The sequence below is a fragment of the Etheostoma cragini genome, chromosome 8, assembly GCF_013103735.1.
Source record: "Etheostoma cragini isolate CJK2018 chromosome 8, CSU_Ecrag_1.0, whole genome shotgun sequence".
Lineage (NCBI taxonomy): Eukaryota > Metazoa > Chordata > Actinopteri > Perciformes > Percidae > Etheostoma > Etheostoma cragini.
In genome coordinates this window covers 4737840-4755650 of record NC_048414.1, presented here as the reverse complement: position 1 = coordinate 4755650, position 17811 = coordinate 4737840, and the positions used below count along the sequence as shown (strand labels likewise).

The window sequence follows — 17811 nt, the reverse complement described above, 5'->3', positions numbered from 1 at the left end:
TAAACCGAGACACCCACATGCAATTGGGATGTTTTTCAGTGTAAATTAAATTTCCACAGTTGCAAGTTTAGGAGAAAATACCTTATCTGGAGCTTTGTGGTGCTCTGGTTGCTGAGGCTTATCTTTATGAGCACAATGACTCTTTAAATAGCGGCATGACAGAGTGTGTGAGTGTGTTTGTCTGGGGCTGTCCACGGGAAAAGGGGCGACCGTATTGTAGGCCTTTCTGAGTAGTGAGTGATGTTTTTTTAGGTTATTGAAAAAGAAAGGCTGAAGGAGAGAGAGAGAGAACACAGAAAAGGAAGGAAAGTGATTAGGGCTGGAGAATAAAAGGGGAATAAAGAGAGGAAGAGATAGGTGGAGAGGAAGGAAGTCATGACGGCTAGTCGCGGTGAAATAGAGGCCATAAAGATATGGCCAGAGGGACTTTTTTGTATTTTTCCATTAAGCGTTGTTAAACAATATAGTAGAGAAAACAAATCACCAGGAACATCCTTAAAACACCCACACAGAAACAAACCACAAAGAGAAAAATGCGACTTAGCTGTGGATGAATTCAGTGTGTAGGTGTATGGGTCATGCACTCAGAGCTGGATGACCCACTCAGCATTCCTGCTAAAGAGAGGCAGTGTCTCTCAATGTTATTTTAGACCACTGATGGTGTGTGCCGGATTTTGGCTCTATCGGGTGTGTGTGTGTGTGTGTGTGTGTGTGTGTGTGTGTGTGTGTGTGTGTGTGTGTGTGTGTGTGTGTGTGTGTGTGTGTGTGTGTGTGTGTGTGTGTGTGTGTGTGTGTGTGTGTGTGTGTGTGTGTGTGTGTGTGTATGTCTGTCTGTGTGTTCTGATGTAACTAAAATAGGGAAAAATCAAAGCTGGTGATTACGAGATTGATATCGACAGGGCTTGTAAATGATATTATGGTCTGGTGGAGGTCACAGGTGTGTACTGTACTTTGTGACATTGTCGGCAACGTGAAGTCATTTTTGGCAAGTATTCTCTTTTGGAATAAGGGGAACTATCAGATGTAGTCTTTGGTTAAAGCTTTGGGTTTGAATTCAGTTTAGTCAACATATTACAGTACAAGTGTGGGTCTGTTTCTCTGTACTGTGTGTGTTCACTGCACATGCATGCCAATATCTCTGCACGTGTCGAAAAATCTGACTAGCGGCGCAGTACTCTGTTTCTCATCAAGAGGCCTGTCCCATTGTAGCTATGAGAGGCTGTCAGAATGTTGATGCTGAGTGAGCAGACATGTTTTGACAGCTGCTTCCTGAGGATGCTGTTATTCCTTTCGCCAAGAATTTTTATGGTGTTTTCGGATATATCCGCTTTTTAAGATGAGTGTTTGCTAAGTAGTTTCCATGCCTGTTTCCTCTCTTCTGAACACATCTTCTTGCCTGACAGTGACAGGCTGACTGAGTCCTGTGCCCGGTCCAGATCTGTTGTTTTCCTGTGGGTAGTGTTTCCTCTGGGTAGGTAACATTACTCCAGCTGATTTAAGGGATCAGAAAGCCTTCAGGGACTCCGAATTACAAATCACATCTACTCATCAAATGCCAAGACCCCCAGAGGGAGAACACCTTTTTGTTTGCAGTGTACCAAATTGTAGATATAATATGTATATGTATATTTTTTTAAATGTGTGGTTTATGAATACGTATAAATGATACCTTTTCTTATGTTATATGCTTTTTGCAATATGATTAGAGCTATTGCAGTAGTTACATTTTACTGTTAGCAGTATTCCAATACATGAAGGAATCAGTGTAATCAGCTGCTTGAGTGTTGGGTTCAGATACACATCTGTGTAGCCCTGACGCATGATGGAAAACCACCTACCAAGTTCATAAGGACCCAGGTTACTGCACAAACAGTACATCTAATGTGGAATTCATTTGCACAGGAGGAAAATAACGTGAACTAGGTGGTAGAAAAGATAATCAACACCACTGCAGCAAAACCACTAACCTCTTTAACGATGATTTGGTATTCTATTCATTTATAGGCATTAAATGAATTGTTTTAACATCACTGAAGAGCAACTGAACAAGGTTTATTAGGAATTGAACGGCTCAAGTGAGCGGTGCAATCAACTCCCAGGTCTTTGTAATGTACCAGGCTCAGCATGGAGTACATACTTGAGCATGGTGACTAAGGAAATTATAGTTTGTAATTTTATTTGTAGTCAGCAGTAGCCACTGAAATGAGTTTGTTTGAGCAGCCAGACTGCATTGTTCCCAGAGGGCAGCTGTTAGGGAACCTGGACGGGGTGCAGGAATGGGAGCATTTATGTTTTTGTACATGTCTGTATCTGTGTGCTGGGGTTTATTTAGACATTATAGTATCAGAGATGGAACAGCAGGAGCGACAGTTTTTGTTTGCATTATTCATGAACTTGGCTACATTATAACACCCGAGTGGGTGTGGTGTTGTGTGTGTGTGTCTGACTGTCCGGCTGCACACAAGAAGCCAAATTGCTGAGGAATCACATCTTATTTCATCCCAATATAAACCAAATAAAGGAATACAGTGAAATGTTTGCAGCCGCAGCAGATCCCACCACGCACTTATTATCCTGCATTTACTATTCAGTGAATGAATTAGGGTAGGGAATATTTAGCGTTTAATTACTTTTCAAATGCATGCATCTGCTGTTGAGTGGGTGCTCTCGTTTGTCTTCCGATCCCAGCCACTGAAACACTGAATGAAGGAAGGAAGGAAGGAAGGAAAGGGCAAAGTAGGACATTTATAGATCTGCTGTCCTCCGCGTGGAGTGCAACTCACTTTAAAAGGGCCTCTAATAACCCCACTTTCACAGCAAGAGCATCTTTATCAAGGAAAAAGAACACTTATACGCTATTAATTAAGCAGCTGTTAGTGATGTACTGTTCCTTGGATTTCTTGGCCATTTTTGTGGTTTGATGGTGTGTTTTGTTATCCCTGTGGATAGCTAGCCAATTGTAATATCATCATTAACATCATGTTGAGATATTTTTAGCACAGCCAAAAAACGAGTTCAGTCATAGGAAGATTTTCTGTCTATACGAATTATCAAACAGTGAACGTCTTGGCGTCGGCCTCTCCAGGACTTTTCTCTGGACTCACATACATTTAAAAGCAGAAATCTCTAGTTGGAGAAGCAGAGGTAGCAATGTCTTTACTGATGGTAGTCTCAATAGACTGGAAAGCGTTGCTGCCAGAAACATGTAGATTTTTTTTAAGAAAGAAGCAGCTCTCATGTCTTGTTGGCTGGAGGAAAAAAAACTCAGCCTTTCCTGCAGTTACCGCGCTTCGTGCAGTTACCGCGCTATCACTAGTATTACTGCTCTCTCAAACTACACAAAGTGAATTCCCTTCTGAATATAACTATTTTCACGTGTTCTCTGGAATGCAGAGAAAGGCACTCCGGTGGATTGAGAGAAAGTAGGTACTTCAAATGGTATCTGTTAACGCAGTCAAAGCTGCGTTAACAGATTTTTTTTTGTCATAGGGGAAGTGGAACTGTAAACATGTAAACAATATTACCTTATAAAGTGCAATAGTGAAAAGGTTAGCAAACAGTTGGTTATTTACACATTTCTACGAGACACGGAGCAACATTAACATTCATTTGAAGACATGTTTCTGGCCACCTGATGACAATAAGTCCAATATTAAGTGTCTTATTAGCTCTGTGATGGTCCATGTTCAGTCTATGTAGTTACTAAATGGGCAGTTTGGTGCTTGTCAGGAACTTTATGCTGGGTTATAATGAGGTAATGCTAAAAACGGCTGAAACGAGGATGATGGGTGTTGCAAAACAAAGAGCTGAAGACATTAAAACAAAAAGTTGCGTAGTCGGGGGATAGTTCTCTTTGTGTTTGTCAAATATACTGTTAATACTAATAGACAAAGCATTCGGTTCGGAAAAGTGCTGCAATGGCGGAAGTGCCTTAAACCTGCATTCTGTCTGAAATCTAGCAGGCGGCGACACGTGCGATTGCAAAGGAGGTCGGTTCCTGTAGAAGTCTACGAGAAAGTGACCCACTTTGATTTATTACCTCAGTAAACATTTCATAATGAGTTTATGGTGTGGGCAGTTTTAAGATTTCCGTAATACAGAATGATGTTCGTTTTTTTTAATAATGGTCTTGTTGATTTTAAAATTGGCAATAAAGCAGGGGGTGTTTTAGGGCATGGCTATGATGTAATTGCCAGGGAAAGTGTGTGACATAACGTAGAGTGTAAGGGCTCCTCCCCCCCGTCTAAAATCAACACATCCGCAACCATGATGGCTGCGCCTGTAACAATAAACTGGACGACTTATGGCAGATCTCCCCAAACCAATGGGTGACGTCACCCATGCTCTGTCTATTAATATTGTTCAGTCCATGGTGTCTCACTGTGAACAACCCCTTTCACTTTAAATAGGGATGGTATCTTCAACAGAGGATCCAGGACCCGTAGGGGGTCCTCAGAGTTACGCCACCAAATTATTGTTATTGTATTATTAAGTTTTTTTCAAAAATTAAAATGTATGGACATGAGTCCAACATATTATTAGCAAATGTAAATCAGCCCATTTGTGAAAAAAAACAGTGATGATAGGCTAACTGGCCTATAATTTAGTCCAATGGAATCATCCACAGATACAGCAAGTCATAGGGATTCAATGTACCACGTCTAACAGTAAAAGATGACTTATAAAATCATGGCAACAACTTAGTATTTTTTGCACTAAAAGCTAAATAAGGTGTATAAAGGCTTTAGGCCTCCCTACACGTTATTTTAGGCCTTGTTTTTTATGCAACTTAATTTAGGTTAAGGTCAGTTTTAGGTTAATAGGGGCTCCTGATCCATCTCAATTTCAGTTAAGTGGTCTTAGGCTTCAAAAATGTTGAAGAAGTATCCATTGTTTGGATGCACTAAACACAGATTTAAACAGATGATATCTAACACTGGGCTTCGGCAAGGTTTAAAATAGAAACACTAATTATATGGTAATATTGAGACATAGTATGCCATGTAACATGAGTTGATAATGAAAAAATTCCCCTACAGGTGCACAGACCACAGTTCATAACAGTAGACCTACTAGTATTTTTGAGTATGTCTCTCATCCGTATTAGCTCTGCTTGAAATAGTTCTGCAGCATCTCACATCCCAATGTTTCTTACAGTATAGTTTTTTATAGATTCTTTTGATATTCTACACACTGTGACTTTATGTCCATCCCGATGATAAAATGGTGCAGATGTGCTCTCAACTGTCACACACCAACAGTGTATTAGATCAATGACTAATAGCCCTTTTTACTGTGCATACAAAGACATATTAATCTTAAATTTGAATATGCCTGTCATGAGCTCAGCACTTAAATCACAGACTACAATTAGCTTTTCATGGTGTCTAATCAGGCTTGCCTTTCACACTGCCTCTTTGCAGAGCTGCCTTTTCAAGCCAGACCACTATAACTGATGTTACTTTCTTATTTTGTGAGATATACCATAGAGAAATCTATAAAAGCTGTTACAACCTTACTCTTTATGTGTGTGCAAACTGTTGTTTGCCCTAGGTTCTTAGTAGGTTTCTAAGTTGTAATAGCCGGAAAAAAACAGGTTTGTAAGGAAACTTTGGGGTCCTTTTTTTCTGACACTCACGTTTTCTATCTTTTCTCTCATTGCTCAAAGGTTGTGGCTTTGTTGGTCATAACTGGCTCGCATTTTTGTCTCTGTATTTCTTTTGTGTGGTTGCCTTCATTGCCTCTCTCTTTATCGGTCGATGCTTCTGTGGCCCTTGATGTTGTTTCTCTTGTTGGACAGCATGATATCTCCCTGTCTCTTTGACCAAGGCTGAAGCTCTCAGCTGATCTCTCTCTGTCTCTCTGACCACGACACTGACCTAGCCTCTTGTCTCTTCCCATAGGCTAGCCACACTGGTATGCGCTCGTACATTTACAAGCAGAGCTCTGTGATTGGCTCGCAGGCGGAGCACACTGGGATGCGGACGTATTACTTCAGTGCTGACACCCAGGAGGACATGAACACCTGGCTGAGGGCCATGAACCAGGCCACGCTGATGCAGAACCACAGCAACACACTCATCAGGTAGGGCCGTACACACACACACACACACACACACACACACACACACACACACACACACACAAAATTCATGTCATCGAACTAACTGAACACACAGCGTACACCTGACCTTTAATGCCCTAAACCAGGCAGCTGTAGAACCCCAGCGGCATACTCAAGAGGTCCATAACTAAATGAGTACATTCAGTCACTTACCTCTTTAACAAAACCCTTTTTCCCAGAACAGTAACTGCCAGATCTTTACTTTTTCTGTTTCTACTGACAAGCATTGGTTTTTCCACCTTACAGCATGAGCTCCCCCTTGTGTCTGTTGCCTTTATTTTGAATCCTACGTTCCTATTGTCCCCTTTAGAATTTTTATTGAGATATAAAGTTGATTGATGTCCCAACTCTAATTGGGATTTCATTAGTAATCACCAGTGTAGGCCTGACTGAAACACATACAGAAACTTACAAATACTCTAATCCAGTGAAATATATACAGACACCTAACACACACATACATTCACTACCTTAAAATTAAAAAACTAAAATGTTCTTCTTTCATCAGTCTGTCTTTGGTACCATGCGTATTTTACAGTGCTGTGGGTATTAGGTACTACACTTCCCAGAGATCACCTGTTAATCAAGTTAAACTGCTACAACTTAGTTTAGGCCTTTGTCCTGTGTTTATAAAATAAATGTAGTTTTGACATTAAACGTAATAGATTATCGCTATCCAGTTAATGATGCTTCTGAAATATTGTAAAATGTTCATTCATATATTTATTTTAGATTTTTTAATTTTTTTTTACTCTTAATCATTTTTAAACCTCCTAACATTCTTACAGCATATTTTCTAAAATTAAAAAAAAATTTTTTAAACAATGCAGTGTGGAATATATTATTATAGTGTTTATAAATACTTGCAAGCATCCATAAAACATTATATGTGCTTATATATAGCTACAGTTGTTATATCCTATAAATACAGAAAGTGTTGCCATTTATCTTGTCTGTTTTGTCACTGTAAACAATTCATGTTAAAACATCCCACTCCGCTGTTTACAGCTTTAACAGCTCTGTTACAGTCCCCAAGCTATAGCACATGAGCATAGTACATTCTGGTGTTGTGAAATGCTGCTTTTGAACAAGCAGACGCTTTCTCCATGTATTATTCATATGTTTACGGAGGGAGGTGGCACAGATCAAATACATCCCAACATTCATTGGCAGCCTCAGACACCCGCAGCTCGTTCATTTTATAGTGTTTGGAAGGGGAAATCCCAGAAGACTACACCAGTTGCTAATGAATGGCAGAATTGTTAAATGGGATGTTTTTAAACTACTGTTTTAGTATTTGTTTTAGTATTGAATAAACTATAACAGTGTTTTTTTTTTGCTGGCATGTTGCATGTCTTTTTCAAGAGTTTAGATACTTTTACAATATGCAAACACATTTTCTTACATTTATTGTACAGTAATGGGATGCATTGCTAGCAACAAACTACTCTTAAAATGAATGAAAATGCCTTCTAAGCCCCATTTAGATTCGATTGATAGATAATGTATTGGTCCCAAGGGAAATTTAGAATTCAACACAATCTAATAGGGACTAACCAGTCAACTAGCGCTAATTTACATTGACTATCTTCAGAGATTAGCTGCTGGCAGGGAGAATGTCGGCACCATTTTAATTAATTTTTCTTAAAGGTCCAGTGTGTAACGTGTTTAGTTGTTTCATTATAGGCCTGCACGATTCGATTGAAAATATGAATCACAATTTTGGCTTAGAATTCATTTCACAATTCTCTGCCATGATTTTTTGACCATGACAGAACAAAACAAATTTGCAGTACCAAACACAGATTTTTATTTTTTTAACCTAGAGCACATTACACATCACCACAAGCCTGTAAACACAGAGGCTTCAGTGAAGTTGCCCTTTCACAAGCCTTTTCATAAATATTTACCACCACCATCAATTCCCAAGTATTCCTTTTGGCTTGAAATGTTACATTTTCACTTGCATGAACTGGGGTAGACTCTCCATATTCATACGCCGACCGTTAAGAGACATACAGGACATACTGCTCCGCCTTTTGCATTTTTGATGTCACATGATCAACTCACAGGGGCAGCTGATGGGTATATATATAGAATACATACTTTGAACTGCGTGGCTCGAAAGAGTTCATTGCGATATATGATCTCAACTCCAGATGGGAGTAAACTTTGGTGTGTGGTTTATTGAATTTCAGAGAACTGAACAATACTTATGTCACAGGGGATTTAATTAAAAAGGAGTGTAAATATAGCTTTGCTTGTCATTTGCCCTGCTTTAAAACGGCCTGTCCTTTAAGTGACAGTCCTCTAGTTCAAACTCAGTTCAGCAGAACAAAGCCCCTGAAATGTTGGAACAAGATGTCCATGGCATATCAGGGAAGTAAAAGCCACTGAAGTCCCTTTGAGAGGCTTAAGCAAAACAATCGGCTGTCAGCTGTAGTTATTCATCTTGTTCTCTTGTGTTGTGGGGGTATAATCTCTCTATAATCTATAATGTATCGCCTTACCTTCCTTTCCTGTCTCACTTAGGATTGAAACTCTCACGTTTTAAGTTCAAGAGAAAGTTACAAAAAGTAAGAGTGTAAAAGGCTAACATTCATCCAGGCTTTTCCTGTAATCTCTACTCTCCACAGACCATCTGACAATTTCGAGACGTCTAACAGGTTGCAGCTGCAGGCTGTCCCTCAGACGAACCACGTTAACAACCACAAGAGCACAGACTCTGAGACCATAAGACCCATCATCCACGAAGTTCTCCTGGAGCCCATTCGCCGTGATGCAGATGAACGCTGCAGCTTCCACAAAGATTCTCCTGCCACCACCATTTCGGAGCAACCCCTAGGAAGTACAGCACTGGAAATGGACACACACACGTCCCTCCCCTCCAACCCTGCACCCTCTGCCCTCCCACTGTTAGAGCACATGTCGGCCTCAGCCCCTGTGTCCAGGGTCCCATCCCGGGCACCGTCTCGAGCCGCTTCGACGCTGCCCTCCGGCGTTTGCACGAGGAACGGCCTCGTCTCCACGCCCAGCCCTATCCTGGAGCCCAATGGAATCGCAGCGGGGACGTACCAGAGGGCCCCAGCGCCGCCCCCTGCTGACACACACAAGCTGGTGCGCAGGAGAAGTGCTCTGGAGCAAGTGGAGCAGTGGGTCAAAGTGCAGAAGGCTGACCACAAAGGGTAGGTCACTGTAATCTGTCTTAAACTATTTGTTTTGTTGTAAGTAAATACACATGATTACAAACCTATTTGTTTTATTTGATTATTTAATGTTTGCTGACTATGCACTAAATAGAAATGCTAAAATGACACCAAATATATAGTGAAGAGTTCCCTCTCGTGAGCTTTTGCTTGCAGTTTGCATGTATGTGAACATATCAGGTCTGCACAGCACAGTGTTTCATCTCTGAACTCAGGGAATCAATTTAAAAGATATAGAGCTTGTTATTGTTAAGAAATAGTACAATATTTCAAACAATTTTCCCATGTGTAGCTCAAGAAATTTTATTTTATTTTGTTTTGTTTGTTTTTGTTGTTCTTCAAGATTTTATATATATATATATATATATATATATATATATATATATATATATATATATATATATATATATATATATATATATATATATATATATATATATATATATATATATATATATATATATATATATATATATATATATATATTATGTTCATTGAGTATGAAAAAGACATAGTTTTGTGTCCTGCTGTTTTTACTCAACAGCCCCCCCTCCAGAGAAAACACCCTCCCTCGACGCACTCCCCCAACCCAGCACAAGTTCACCTCCATAGATGCATATCAGACCCTGCCAAAGACTCCTCGCCAGAGCCCCACGCCTGCCCGACTTGGCGAGTACAAGTACGCCCAGGACCGCCTCAGCCACTTCCGCCTCACCCCTGACCCAGGGCCCAACACCGTCTGGCAGCTGTACGAGTGGCAGCAGCGCCACAAGTACCGTCACGGCAGCCCCACAGCGCCACTCTACACCCCGGCCCCGGACTACCCGTTTGGCCCACGCCCCCCATCCACTGGGCCTCTCTCCTCTGCAGCACCCAGGTCCGAAGGACCGCCTCGCTGTGTGTCGGTGCCACCTTCATCTGCAGACATCCCTCCACCAGGGCCGCTGCCTGGCTCCAGCAGAACCCTGTCGCCAACACGAAAGCCGCACACGCCAGCTGAGAGGGTGACAGTCAGGCCTGTGGGTGATAGATCGGTGGTGGACATCCCCTTTGCTGTTTCCCCCCGCAGGACCAAATCTCAGATGCTTAAGGTAAAATAATGTCTAATAAAGGAAGTCAGTAGTGCATGTTTGTTGCAAACAACCCAAGGTGTAACTAACTGACTAACGACTCTCATTTTCATTTGAGAGGAAATTCTGTATGGCATTGTACACAACTATTTTAGCCTACCGTCCACGAATGGTCTGAGATGCATACCAAAATGACGAGAAATTAAAGAAAAATCTATGATTAACAATAGAGATCAGCTTTCTCTGGACACAGTGTTTTTGTAGTCTATTGTACTTACTATGTACAGTGTGTTTCGTTGGCAAATTACACAGTTCTCAATCACGGGAATTAGATTAAACTTTCAGTTCAGCAGAAAAGGATGGGGTTTTGGCATCAAAGTTACATTATGCACATTAACCACACACTCTTGTCCATGTCACTGTATTCTGTTAATTGTATGAAACTGATCCATCTTGCCCGTTTGTGCTCTTACCAGATATTGAACCATTATCGCTTTTTTTTTCCACTGTGGAGTGCAAAATATCAAATGGAATAGTTTCTCATCCAGAACAGTGTCAGTCATTCTGACAGTGTGGGCGGATGTTGGAACTGTGCTCCACTGAAGTGAATAATTGTTTCAGTGCCTTGGGGCACAATGGCAGACATATCCTTACGGCATTCCGTCTGTTAAATTACCTCAACCGGATCAGCCAACAGTCAAAAAGTCAGTCAAACTGTTAACTTGAACCTATATTGAAGATGTACAGTATGCATACTGTTTAATATACAGTACACCGTAATTAGTAAATACAGTATATAAAGACATTTTTCACATTTATTTGAACCGAGATTGGCAGGTCCATTAGTATTTTCCATTTACATTTTTGAAGTTGAGGGAAAAGACACAAATATGCAAATGTACACCCACTCTCCGACAACCACAAGCAACTTCATTTTGCCCAGAGCTAATAAAGAATCAGTGTTTTGTTATCGAGGTCATGTTAAACATTGTACCCTCTTTAACAAGAAATAATTTTAGCCGTTGGCAAAATGGAACTTATGTTATGATAGCAGATTCTTCATAATTCAGATTATTTGGTGTTGTAAATGACATTCAATTAGATTTCTTGAATGTAATTTTCTAAACTCCAGTGAATGTATGTATGTATGTATGTATGTCCAGTATGTATGTATATGTGCGTGCACACGTGTGTGTGTGTGTGTGTGTGTGTGTGTGTGTGTGTGTGTACAGTATATATGTAGTGTGTATGTATGTAAAATGTGTTTATGTGTTGTCAGGGTGCTACTATCGAGAGACGGTCAATGCCTCCATCTGGCTACATCACACACACAGTCAGTGCACCCAGCCTTCATGGCAAAACGGTACGTCTTACACATTTAAACAAAGTTACTTCACTGCATTGCAAATATTACTATTTGAACAAAACGACAGTAGACATGGATTTGATTTAACACTATTTGGAACTTGGAGCAGAAACATTGAAGGCTAATTAGGCCTGTCCTCTTCCGGCAGTCTACTACCAGAGCCCAGCAAGGTTTCTCACAGTGTGTGTACGCTGCCACTTAAGAAATCAGTCACAAGAAAAGCGTTTATTCTCCTCTACAAAAATGTTAACAAATCTCAATTAGCCTTTTGTCGACACGGGCCAGTTGGCTGTAACTGAACACTTGGGAGACATTGCCTGTCATCAGTGTGTGAGTTCTGCTTTTTGTTTCAACACCCTTAGTCCTCCTTAATTAAGCTGCTGTTCTGCATGTTCAATTTGGCCACCAGCCAGTCGCATAAAGAAGTGGCTACTGGTGCTGTGAATGCAAGTTTACTTTTTTAACACAATAAAAGTTTGGTGTGGTCAGTTTTAATGCCAGATGTAATGTCCTGTGGTGCCTGACAGCCCGAGGAGCTCACCCTGCTCCTCATTCAGCTGCGTCGGCATCAGGCCAAGATGGCCTCCGCACGTCAGCACACGTTCACCCAGCTGCAGAGGCTCAACGGTCCCAAAGAGTCCTACCACCACAACACCTTCCTCACTACTACTACCACCACTAGCACCAGCCCCCTCCTCAGCTCCAGCCCATCTCCAGTGTCCCACCTTGGACATGTGGGCCTCTCAGCACCCCTGGGCCATTGCAACAGCCAGGTGGGGGCTTCCCACGGCATGTCAGCCTGCCCGCCCCTCATTTTACCACAGGCTTGTAGAGGTTGCCACTACACATATTGCAAAGCTGCTTTACGCTTAAATAGTTTTATTTCTTTCAGTATTTTTTATACATATAACTCATATATTTTGTACTCTGAATTTTCAACATTTTTAATTTAAGAAAGGTAATTATTTGTGTCCAGTATTCTTTGCTATTCTTTGTTTTTGGATGTTACCGTTGGTCAGTTTGTCCATACATCAATCTGTCTGTCCTACACTTTGGTCCAGAGTGAAATATTAGATGAGATGATGAGTTCTAATCATTTTTAAGAGACCCTTACAATACAAATTTGTCCAACAAATTTATTTTTAACAAGAGTTAGTGAAAAGTAATTTCTGGTTTTGCTGAGGGGGTAATCTTAGTCCTCAGAGGATGATCTCTAACCTCCCGGCACTTCTCTCTTGCCACTGTAGGCTCAGGCTGTGAAGTACAGACGATATTTAAAAATATGCTAGATGGATTTCTACAGTATAAAAAAAGTGACATTTCAAGTCATTCCAGTGAAAGCAGTTGAATTCCTCAACTGTAACAGTTAAATGACTTTTTTGTGCATCGTCTTGCATTCCTTAATCTTGCAGCAACCGACTGCTGGATGATTAGGATCAAATCAAAGCAACAAATCAAAATGCATACACACGACGAGCAACTGTGCTGCCTAAAACCACATCAAATATGTAATAACCTTTAAATTCAAAACTGATCTGACATGCCTGTTATGCACCTTAAGAACACTTTGGTGCCACCCACTCACCCCCATCACCCCTTCACCACCACCAAGGTATCCGACCAACAATAATTGTCAATTATCACATTTTTATGCAAAGACGTCATCTCAAATATGCTATAATCACATAGGCTAAGCATTTAATAAAAATTCACTATAATATTTGTTATTATGCAGACCAAACAAAGGTTTTATAAAATGGCAGTCATATTCACTGATACTTACATCTCCATTTGCATTTAGACTGCCTTTTAAGCGTGATATATTGTTCTGCGGAGGCCCGCAGAAATTTTACCGTAGCCTACATTAGGGCCCTGAAGTTCATAGATTGCACCCTCTAAAGAAGAAAAAAAGTGTCTCCCCTGTGCTTTCTGACTGCGCTGAAAAATCTGTAGAAGGAAAAGTTAACCTCTTTGATTTCATGTTGGTTATGGAGATCCCGGAAATAAGTAGGGGGAAAATCCACGCTACGCCGCAACGTGTATTTATATTTTTCTAGAGATGCATGTCAGGCTATGGCGTAGGGTCTGGCGTGGGGTCCAGCGTAGGGGCCTGCGTAGGGGCCGGCGTGGGATCCAGCGTAGGGGCCTTTGTAGGGGCCTGCGTAGGGGTTGGTGTAGGGGCCGTGTCTCCATGTACCTATAGAAGTAGCCACAGCGTACATTTGACGCTGAAGAATTAATTATGCTTTAGGCCATCCTGTAAATCCCAGCTGATCCTGCACTTGGTGGTTCCGACTGTAACGAAATGTAAAGTAGTGCTAAAAAATAACATATCCCAGGATAGATGAAGACTTACTAAAACACAAAAGTTAACACAACAGCAACAGCATTAGCCAAGTATCTGTTTATCAGTGGCAACCTCTACCTAGAAGCTCCCCTGCTTTAGTGGCGTGACATAGGGCATGGTTAATCTTTGAGTGCTGGCCCTGCTGCCGTCATCCGTCTCTTTTTATCCATGTGCTGTTCTTGGCTGGTCCGTTTCCATATCGTGCTTCCAGTGATACTCTCCATGAGCATGTTGTGCTTCGAACCTTTCGACTTCCACAAAGCCATCCCATGCTTTGGCTGCCCGCTGGCTGGCTGTGGATGTGTCGGTCGATTTGGTTTTCTGATACGTGAATCTTTAAATATTTGGCAGTTCGTTCTTTTGTTGAGTGATGTAAGTTGAATTAAAGCCGAATTAAGGAATGTTTCAAATACCTTGTGCTTCTAATGGTTTGTGCTGGTATGGGAATGGTATCTGGTTTGTGCTGGTGTTTTGTAAAAATACATGAATTAATTATTTTTTGTGTGTGTGTGTGTGTGTGTTTGTGTGTGAGTGAGTGAGAGATGCATGTTGGCTCACACACAACAGCAGTTTACACAAGCTAATTTAGATTCAGAATCAACAGATAGTGAATTATTTCATTTCTGTTAACACAAATCAATAATCGCCACTCCCGTGTTTGTCCCCCTCTAGGCTGATGACACCTATCTGCAGCTGAAGAAGGACTTGGAGTATTTGGACCTTAAGGTGAGATCAAAGTTTGTCTCCTGATGCCTGTTAGTTATTTTAACTCATCTTCTGCTTTAGTTCAAGTGTTCTATTTCCGCTGTGTTTTTTCTGATTTGGAATTCCTTAACTCAGACTAAAACTCTTGGTGTTTCTTACTGACGACCACTTCTAACACTCTGGCCACACATAGAGATGTTCAGGAATCTCTGTGCGACAAAATACATCCCCAGTAAACTTCTAACTCTTCTCACGAAAGCAGCCGCCATTTTGTGACTGCGGCTCTGTGTCTTTGATTTTGACTCCCAGATCAGAGCTTTAGAGCCCCTGATCCTCGCAGTTCACAGTTTACTACTGCACTGCACTGCTGGGCCTCTCAGGCCTCTAATGAACGTAAGCTGTATGTATGTATGTATGTGTGTGTGTGTGTGTGTGTGTGTGTGTGTGTGTGTGTCTGTATCTGTATCCAGTATATGTATTGAATAAACAGATATAATGTTGTATGTAGTGCGTCTGTGACTGTGTGTGTGCTAAGCTTATGCATGTTTCTCCAGTGTTAGGGAGGCACGTGTCTAGTCTTTACGTATTATTATTATGGGATGGCTCGGCAGTGCATGTATTGTGGCTGTGGCCCGGTGGTTGATAAGCCAGCTGCTTCTACCATCGCCTCTGAAACGCTGCACCTCCTTGACAAGAACACAGGGCTCTACTGAACACAAAAACTCCAAAACTAATCCTTCCTAAGCACAAGAAAGAGCTGTTATCAGGGAAATGTGTTGCTTTTCTCATTTTTAAATCTGCCCGTGCTCTATATTATTATTTTTTTCATTCAGCGCAAGTGTTTCAGTAACCCCTGTAAGACCCAAAGTAAGCACCTGAACTTAGACAGTCCAGGGTGTGTTCCTAACACTTTCCTGTTTACAGACAAACTACAGTAACTTTTTTGTGTGGAGGGGACACAATGCACTGTATGGAAGTTTTATGGATAAGTCAATTTGTGCAGGGCTTCAAAGTGTCCATAGTGTCCATTGTGTTCTTCATGGCAAGAGCTGATTATGTGTGCCATACATATCGTCATATACACGAGGCAAAGAGAATGCGCCACAGACAGTCTGTCTCAGCCTCCTATACTACCGTAGTCTGTAGCTCGTCTCTGTTCTTTATCTCCTGTATTTCAGCACCATGGTACCACGTTTCAGACACTTTGTTTTACCAAACAACTAACATCTGGAAATGCTGATTTTTGCTATTTCTAGGTAGCTGGAAGTCAGACACTGAGGGAGTCAGGGAAACCTGTCAAGGTTGCAGAAAGTGATGTGGATGTAAGTACGAGCTCAATAACCTCTCAAAATGTTGGCTGGATTAAATACTGCCCACTTCCATTTTGGACGCTATCAAGGAGGTTATACTTTCATTCCTGTTTGTCTGTCAGTGAGTATCTAAATAAAAACGTAGGACATCTAAAGAATGTTTACCTCATTGAATATTAATGAGAACTGGCACAAATGGAGATGAGTCTTCCGGCAGGCTTTCTACACCACGCTAGAATGGCCTGAAACAAGGTCACCAAGGTGTTTTTTACACAGCAAATGTTACAGAGTCCATGGTAGAACTTCAGACATTACCACAAAGTAATGAAATGCGTGTGGCAGGGCACCTTTACAAATTTTTATTTATTCGCTATCATTAAAATAATTAATGTTATTTTGTTTATTTGGGACTAAAGAAAGGGGAAATCATCAACAAATGGCATGCACAGAGTGAAACTAGAGTGCCTTAACTCCTTGAGTTTTACAATTCAGATTCCCTGCGGTTTTTCAAACATTCTTATTTCTCCTGCGAACGTATTTCTCACTCACTCAACGGCCTATACCAACAGTTTAAACGATTTATGAGTGATATCTCCAATGAATATTTGATTAGATCCAACTACAACATCGCCGTGGAGACAACAACAGGATTAATAATGTATTCGATAAAATATAAAAGCTACTGTCGAGTGTTCAGTCACGACCTTACTACATGAAAGTTGTGTTGTTTTACCGCAGGATGATAATGTGATCCAACCTTTGCCTCCAAGTTTGCTAAGTTTAATCGGGGATTAATTAACGAGGCTCAGAGCCTCCCTGACACTAGAATTAAAAGTGTCAGGTGGGTTGCACCCACTTTGTGTAATGGGCTCACTCACAGTAATTACACCCGAATGAGACCCGGGGAGCTACAGCACTGTGCAGATTAAGTGTTTCTAACCCGTACACATGCACTCGCCACGTTTCAAAAGAGGTATATAAATGCACATAAACCCATATACAAACGTATCTACTACTTACAAACACACACCGAGATGTGTGTTCTTGTACAAACACTGATTCATCCACAGCGGCAGAGACCAGGCCAAGTTGTAATTAAGTAAATGGGCCACTTCATTACCAGAGGTCAACAAACAGACACACACTTTAGTGATCAAGAGAGAAGTGCTTTATCTGTGAGTGCACAGTTCCTACAATGCCCCTCCTCTCTCTCTCCCCCCCACCCACTCAACTCTGTGTCTCCCCCTGCAGGTGAAGTTGAGTCGGTTGTGTGAGCAGGACAAGATCCTCAAGGATCTGGAGTCGAGGATCAGCTCCCTGAAGGAGGACAAGGTAAACACTCTGCCTGTCGTCGAGGATGAGTCAACGGGCACGAATTCTACACGATGGTGACACATTCAATACCAGAGCTGCTATTAGTTGCAACTTGTTCAATACAGTGGAGTTTGATAACAGAGGGTGATTCCGCTATTAAAGATTAGATTGCGGTACGCATCAGTTTGTTTAATCAGTTTATCAGAATCAAAAAAGGATTTCTTTCTTGATTCAATATTTACGTCTTGGAGGACATTCTTATGAAGGAGCAAAGCGAGACTAAACCAACCAACTGAAAGACTAAATTCTAAATTCTTGAAACAATGCAAAACATCCAAAAATTACATAAATTAAATTACAAGACAATAT

At 41.1% G+C, this 17811-nt stretch overlaps 1 protein-coding gene across 5 annotated transcripts in view; it reads left to right on the top strand.

Moving 5' to 3' along the window:
• Positions 1–17811, top strand: part of LOC117949250 (pleckstrin homology domain-containing family A member 7-like) — a 128737-nt gene that overhangs the window by 100709 nt on the left and 10217 nt on the right. For all 5 annotated transcript variants that reach the window (XM_034879348.1, XM_034879347.1, XM_034879349.1 and 2 more), the window contains 7 exons: positions 5904–6085; positions 8761–9309; positions 9875–10421; positions 11680–11763; positions 14786–14839; positions 16075–16140; positions 17380–17460. In XM_034879348.1, coding sequence (XP_034735239.1) covers positions 5904–6085; positions 8761–9309; positions 9875–10421; positions 11680–11763; positions 14786–14839; positions 16075–16140; positions 17380–17460 — 1563 coding nt within the window. The remainder of the gene's footprint in view (positions 1–5903; positions 6086–8760; positions 9310–9874; positions 10422–11679; positions 11764–14785; positions 14840–16074; positions 16141–17379; positions 17461–17811) is intronic.